Raw genomic sequence first — 6,905 nt, 5'->3', positions numbered from 1 at the left:
CAGAAAAAGTTTTGAGCAGATAAAAGTTTCTCTCTGCCTGCTGCTGCGCTATCTTCCCTGGAACCATCCACATCACCGCCTTTGTCTCCCTGCAGATTTGTCCTATTGGCTGCAGCCTATTGTTTACAAAGCCGCGCAGAGAGGAAAGCAACAGATTTAATACAGTTAAAAGGCTGGATAAGCTAAAACCAGGGCAGACACTTCCATTTTATATTTTTTGCAGTTCTTGCAACTTTTTTGCAAACACTGTAGGAGCATGTTACACATTTTCACACTTGCTCCATGTGAAGAAATGCATGCTGTCCATGACATTTTATGCCAAAACTAAAGTCAGAGAAATTCAGATATACGGTAGTTTTAAAATGTGAAATCACATGCAAAATCCCTTGTTTCCAATCTGTTTGCACTTGGAGTGTGTGTTGTGAATCATCCACATTTACCATGACTCTAATTTGTATCCATTGTTGCGTTTGCTAAGGTCAGCTGGCTGTGGTGGCCATCTTGATTCAGGCTGAGTCCGACCATTCACCAATGAAGACTTTGTCCTAGCTTACTTAAAACCCACACATATATTTTGCCAATAAACGTTCATAGACACAGGCAAAAACATTGTGACCCACATGTCCTAATATTCACTGCAGAACAAGAGGGGAGGGGGGAAATGGGACACTGTGCCTTTAAGTGTGATGGGCGGAGCCAGCGCGTCTCCATGGCGGTGGAGCTATAAAACATTTCTCACTACAACACTGGAGGATCTAGAAGTGTCACAGCGTATCCGGAGCGCTGCCAAGTCACTGGCGTCCTGTTTTTGATGCAAGATAAATCTGAAGATCAACAAATACAAAAGAAAAACCCGCGAAAAGCCAAGCCGAGGAACATTTTTTTATTTCTAAGCAAAAGGACTGTCGGGGTCAGCCAGCGGACGGGAAGTGTCGCGTTATTTCGGTGAGCTCAGAATGAATATTTCATATCTGCTGAAACGTGATTGTTGTTTTGTGCGAGTGTGTGCGTGCGTGCGTGCGTGCGTGCGTGCACCAGCACACTTATTATGCAACTTCAGAATATTCAAAATTAAAACTAAATCCACTGAATGATTTAAAAATAATTTGGGACACAATAAAACAGTCGGATTTTGGACATTTATGCGCATCTTTCTGTTGCTGTGTTGTAATTAAAACAAACGGATTTTTTAAAATCTATTCGTGTTTTATGTAAAAATCTGCCTGTAACCTGGCTACAAGTACAAATACTAGAAAGGAAATAACCATTGATCGTGTATCATCATCATCATCATCATCATCATCATCATCATCAAAGCTGGCATTGCCAAATAGCTGACTAGTGCGTTGCGGCGTGAGTCACCTGCTTGCTAGAGGGCCTTTAACCATTATTATCTCAATCCGGTAAAGTGAGGGGGTGTGCGCGTTGTTTGCTTGCCGCACAGGTAGAGCGGGTATGGTTGCTCGGATACCGCTGCAGGGGTGTCGTGAGCGGGGTGTGAACTGCTTCTTTCAAGGCCTGAGTGTGACTCCATGCTCCAGTCAAAAGCAAAACTGTCCAGTGATGTCACTTCCCGCATCAGCAGACTCTCCTCCTTCCAGCACCCATCACCCTGATCTGATGTGATCAAGAGAAGGGTCCAAATTTTCTGCTTCTAGGGTCAGAATGAATTACCTGGAAGCAGTTCTCCTTAAGCCCTGCATGACTACATCATTTGTTTAATCCTGTTGCCTGTAAAGGCTCTTGTGGTTAACTGCCAGAATGGACTGTCTTTGCACCTGTTGCAAGAGGAAGCTCAAGCCCCTGGGGGTTCATTATCGAGGATCATGTTGCTTCCTGTCCCCGCCAAACCGAATCGACGGCCCTGGACGGGTTCATCGCATGCCTTGTTGGGCAGCTTGGCTTAAGCTGATGCACCCCGTGCTTCCTGTTGTTCTAGAGCTTTGTTTCTCAGCAGCTGTCAGGTCAGCACTGAAATGTGGCTCACTGGAGACTGGGAGCGTGGGGCCCGTGTTCTACTCAGTCATCATTCCCACATTATGAGGAGTGTCTGTCTGGGTGTGCACACACCTAACTTGGGTCTGCAGAGGAGAAGCTTGTTAGGAGGGGTCTGTTGAAGTAAAGTTGCAATGCATTTCAAGGTTTGTCATTGTTCAGTGAGCTTCCACCACATATAGCATAAAAATCTTGCCACAACCATTGGAAATGTTCTAAGCACATTTCTGCAGAGATTGCAACACAGGCTGACCTCAGAAATGTCAATAACCCACTATAAGTTTGCCACCTCTCTGCATATTGTATTTGTTGTTTACACAGTTCTGACACACACTTGACAGGACACACACACACATTCAGGTCACTCGACATTAGCAGCTCTTGCAACACCAGGTATATCCGTGGTAACAGGAGGAGCCCCTTCGCTCCGTGTTCAAGACTAGCAGGATTGCAGCATTGGAGCGTGACACGGTCAAGTTTTAAAATAAACTAGACTTAAAATCCGTCTGCAGAGCAGAAAACTGAAAGTTGCTGATAGCCCTTAAGCTGGTAGACTGCATATGTGATGAGAAGGCATTTTAAATGTACCAATTTGTTTTGGAAATGCAAAACTTTATTGCCCTATTTAATGTGAGGATTTTTCTTTGATGGCTCTGCTTGCTGTATGTTGTAAACTTGTTACGTATCCTTTTCCATCAAACTTTGCTTCCAGTCTCTTTACCCCCATCCTTAATTTGTGGCTACACTGGGTGTGTTTCAGGTAGACCAGGATCGGGGACGATCAGAGTGTTTCCTGGTTTTGATGTGATCCAACTGTACCTGGAGCATGTCCACAGTGGGCCTGACTGCACAGGAGATCTATTTTCCCATCGAATACCCCTTCCTCCGGGGCAGCTACTGTCACAGCATGGCTGGATCCAAACCGTCCTGGAGCTTACGCCATGAGCCCGTGGAAAAGTGAGTGTTCAGGGGTCAGGTCTGGCAGTCCAGTAGTGATGATTTATCAGACATGCATGACACGTTGAAGTGATATGGTTCAGGTCAGTCGTAGGTCTCTTGGATAAAATGGTGCTTTTCTCCTGTGGAGTTTTGCTGATGTAAAATGTTGTTTGTGTTCTTTAACAGCTTCTACTTTACTATGAACACTCCACCCATAGAGCACAGCTATCGAATCCAGCAAAAGGGGCCACCTCCAAGCCATGAGCGTAAGTGTGCATTATAAAACTGTATACTAATTTAAGGCGGTATTTCTCCAAATCAGTGACTTTTTACATGTGTTTGTGTGCATGCTTGGATGTCTTTCAGCAAAATATCTTGGAAGCCACCAGATGGACTTCAATGAATATTTTAGAAAAAACTCTTTGGATGTATGTGTAGAACTGATGAGCTTTTGGAGTCAGACCAATTCCAGATGGTTAATTAGTCACCAAAAGCACCAAAGAAAAGCTATAAGTCGGTCCGATTTTATTCCAACATTTGAGATGGTTGGTGGCTGGGTCATTACCAACTTATTTACTGAGTGATAACACATTGCAAGATGTTGTAATATTGCATGACACTGTGCATAAAGTTATTTTCATGACTGAACCAAATGCCATCGTCTTTAAACTCAGGCAGGAAAGGAGGCAGTAAATATGACTTCTTTCTAGGAATGCAAGGCCTTCATTATAAAAATGTGAACTAACTTTAGCATTTTCAACTTTTGACATTAATGTTATTGTGTTTTCTTTTCTTTTTAACAGCACATAAACACAGTCCTGTCACACAGAGACTGCATTCAAAGAAATCCAGGCCCACCCATCTCTCCCTGTCCTGCAGCACTGAAGCACACATCCCAAGTCCTGTTGATGACACTCAGGTGGTCCCCTCACTCCAGAGGCTCTCAGTCTGTGACTCCATCAGCCAGCTGCCAACGCCAGACAGATGTTCGAAGCCTCTGCCTCCCATCCCTCTAAAATCGGACTTCTCCCCTGAGCAGGCTATGGACAACGAAGTAGAATATTTCACGGACGAAAGCAGCCGCCTGGTGCCCAGTCCTGACCAGTGTTCCAAACCATCTCCTTTTTGGTATGGACATTCGAGCAGACGGAGCTACAGGAACTGTGGGCAGATTAACCATGCCTACTTTGATGGTCCCTTAAGACCAGAAAGCCACCAGCAGCCTCAGAAGCACACTCAGACACATTCTGCACAGGGGGTGAGAGAACAGTATGAACATCAATGGCAGGAACCACCAGAGCCTTTGGTCTGTCAGAGACCACAGGACAAGGCTCAGAGGAGGCTACGGCGCTCTCACTCCGGCCCAGCTGGCTCCTTACACAAGCCCTCCTCATCCCACAGACGTCATGCCAGCGGAATGGATAAACCAGCAGTCCCACCCCCTATCCCACCACGCCTCAAGGCTGGAGACTACCGTCGCTGGTCAGCAGAGGTCTCGTCTGGGGCTTACAGCGATGAGGACAAACCACCCAAGTTGCCCCCTAGGGACCATTTGTGCAGCTCCCGCACTCCTAGTCCCAAGAGCCTGCCCACATATGCTAACGGAGTGATGCCCCCTACACAAAGTTTTGCACCAGATCCCAGGTATAAATTCGATCGAAGTTTACAAAGACAGAACAGTGAGGGCTCTCCCTGCATCCTACCTGTGATGGAGAACGGCAAGAAGGCCAGCCACACGCACTACTTCCTTCTGCCTCGGCAGTCTGCCTCAACACATCCATCCAGTGACTGCCCAAACAAAAGGAGAGTGGATTTAGTCTAGTCTGGAAGCTTCTAGTTGAAGTCGCAGAGGAACCCGTTGTACGGGGGCAAAAACCACTGGATAAAATAATGAAACTAGATGCCAACATCCATCAGACTGCTGCTGACTTTACTTGTTTGGTTTTTCTAAGACCCCCCCCCCCCCACACACACACACACATACTCTATACTCAGGGTATGTGTGCACTGTATACAGTTACTGTTGATGTTGGAAAAGCTATCACAATGGCGTGAAACCTATCGGACTATAAGATTGTGGGCATAATTCAACATTTTAGAGCATATTTTTGATATATGATTTGATTTCATGACCGTCATTACTGTATTGTTTGTGTTGTTATGACTGTGTGGTACAGTTGACGGGTTCCAGCTGGTCTGGGACCTAATGTGCTCAGTGTTTGTTTCTGGAATGGTGGGCATGTGATACACGCAGGCTTTTCTTTAGATGCTGCTTTTGTATCTTCTGAGGGACAAAAGGTCAGTAACCACGTATCACCCAAGATATGAAGTCTAAATCCACTCCAAGTGGATGTTTTTTTAACATAATGAAGGATATTGGCACACAAATCTCAACTCTGATTGTTTTTATGTATTGAAAATAGATTATTTGACTTCCTGGTTGTAGTTCTAGTCTTACTAAGGCTGACTATGCCAATGTACACTTGTGTTTTTTCTGTTTTTCTCACATTGCACATTGTCCCTGGTAGCTATTGCATGTTTCCATTGGAATGCCCAGTGCAGCTTATGTGGTGAGGTCGTCTAATGAGTGTGTTTGCATGTGGGGGGCATATAGAGCCACTTTCTGCAATCACCAGAGAATTGTTGATAGAAATTGTTACTGTGCGCTGCTGGTTTGCAGTGCGCACATTCAACTTTTTTTTTTCTTTTCCTCTCTTTGTGTCCAGGTCTTTTTGTATTTGGGCTGCACAAAATTTGGTTTTATTCAATGTGAGTCAACATATGCTACTATTCTAGTCTCAAACAGTGGGAGAAACTTAGTTTTTGGTCAAGCTGTGAGCTATTGCTTGAAACAGATTCTCCTCGAGTCCTACCTCATTTTGATATTTCCACATTTTACATTCTCTGTTTAAATCGTACCCAAAAGTCAAAATCTAGTTTTTTTTGTACAACAAAAAATAAACAATCGGCTTCATATGTGACCTGATAGTTTTTTTTTTACTGCAGTCACACTGTTAAAGAGTCCCTTCCAACTAGATATCTATAAAAATAATTTTCAGATCATGCAGATCTTAGACCAGGGATGTTAGCCTAACCAGTTAATACGCATGCATCACGAAGACGGTGCAGGGTTTTACCTGCCTGACACAGACTTTCCTGTTCTGCACATGCATTCCTGCCTTACGTGATTGCAGTGGGTGTGGTTTGAAAGACTTTGGCTGCTGGCAGCTGAGAACTATATGGATTTTATTGTTGTAGAATATTGACGAAGCATCAGGATGTTAAAGAAATAGTAGCACATCATGTACTGAATTAACCCTCTGTGTTCAGTTTGGGAAACTAAGGTCAATCGGTCATTGAAGTATGCTTTTCCTCCTTTCTTCTCACAAATCCTCCCAGCACAATATCTCTTCTGTTTTTTTTTTTTTTTTAGCTTGAACGTTTGAAATGTTTACATCGAAGGTATTCACATGTCTTACTAGAAAATCATGAAAGTGAATGAAGACTTTGTATATTAAGGAATAACTTCTCTGCTGTGGTTGAGACATGCACTGGGAGAGCTCAGTATGCTTTGTACAGTATTTAACAATTCCATTTGTTCTTATGAACAGTTGAAAAAGTACACAGTCTTTTAAAAGAAAACCAAAATAAAACAACTTATTTATGAGCTTGCCTCGATCTCTTTCTTAAATCAGTGAAGAGTGAACTCTACTCAGCTGTTTGGCCTGTTTTATCACCCACACGCCCTCATGCTGTGCCTTATTGTGACTGGCCTTTATCCAGAGAAAGAAGAACGACAGGTGCACGGTCTTCCTCTTCCTGGCTGAAATACAATTTCCTCTTGCGTGACTGCCTCTGTGCTTTCAGAAAGCCCGCTTTGCTCTCGCAGGTTTTTAATGCTGCTACAACAATGTTCGAAGTGTTTAACTCTTGACACAAGTCCATGTTACTACAGGCTTCAGGCCAGCTAA

The 6,905-nt window shown here is 44.0% G+C and overlaps 1 protein-coding gene across 3 annotated transcripts; it reads left to right on the top strand.

Annotated features, from left to right (window-relative positions):
- The first annotated feature begins 720 nt into the window (after positions 1-720).
- errfi1a (ERBB receptor feedback inhibitor 1a) lies at positions 721-6,601 on the top strand. Of its 3 annotated transcripts, none has more exons than XM_015959047.3 (4): positions 721-945; positions 2,760-2,952; positions 3,121-3,200; positions 3,738-6,601. In XM_015959047.3, exons 2-4 carry the CDS (start codon positions 2,822-2,824, stop codon positions 4,754-4,756), a joined length of 1,230 nt encoding a protein of 409 aa, XP_015814533.1. In that variant the 5' UTR covers positions 721-945; positions 2,760-2,821; the 3' UTR covers positions 4,757-6,601. The 3 variants fall into 3 exon arrangements, with proteins under 3 accessions (XP_015814533.1, XP_015814532.1, XP_015814534.1); XM_015959046.3 differs by having other exon boundaries at positions 722-945; positions 2,756-2,952; XM_015959048.3 differs by lacking the exon at positions 721-945 and having other exon boundaries at positions 2,898-3,035.
- The last annotated feature ends 304 nt before the right edge of the window (positions 6,602-6,905 follow it).

Source organism: Nothobranchius furzeri, chromosome 3 (assembly GCF_043380555.1).
Source record: "Nothobranchius furzeri strain GRZ-AD chromosome 3, NfurGRZ-RIMD1, whole genome shotgun sequence".
NCBI lineage: Eukaryota > Metazoa > Chordata > Actinopteri > Cyprinodontiformes > Nothobranchiidae > Nothobranchius > Nothobranchius furzeri.
The sequence above is the reverse complement of the archived record's forward strand: the minus strand, read 5'-3'. Positions and strand labels throughout refer to the sequence as shown.

Excerpts from the sequence above, each read along its gene's own strand:
- errfi1a (XM_015959047.3), top strand. The coding sequence starts at position 2,822 with ATGTCCACAGTGGGCCTGACTGCACAGGAGATCTATTTTCCCATCGAA. Across the intron at positions 2,953-3,120 it reads CGCCATGAGCCCGTGGAAAA|CTTCTACTTTACTATGAACA; the intron begins GTGAGTGTTCAG and ends GTTCTTTAACAG. Across the intron at positions 3,201-3,737 it reads GCCACCTCCAAGCCATGAGC|CACATAAACACAGTCCTGTC; the intron begins GTAAGTGTGCAT and ends TCTTTTTAACAG.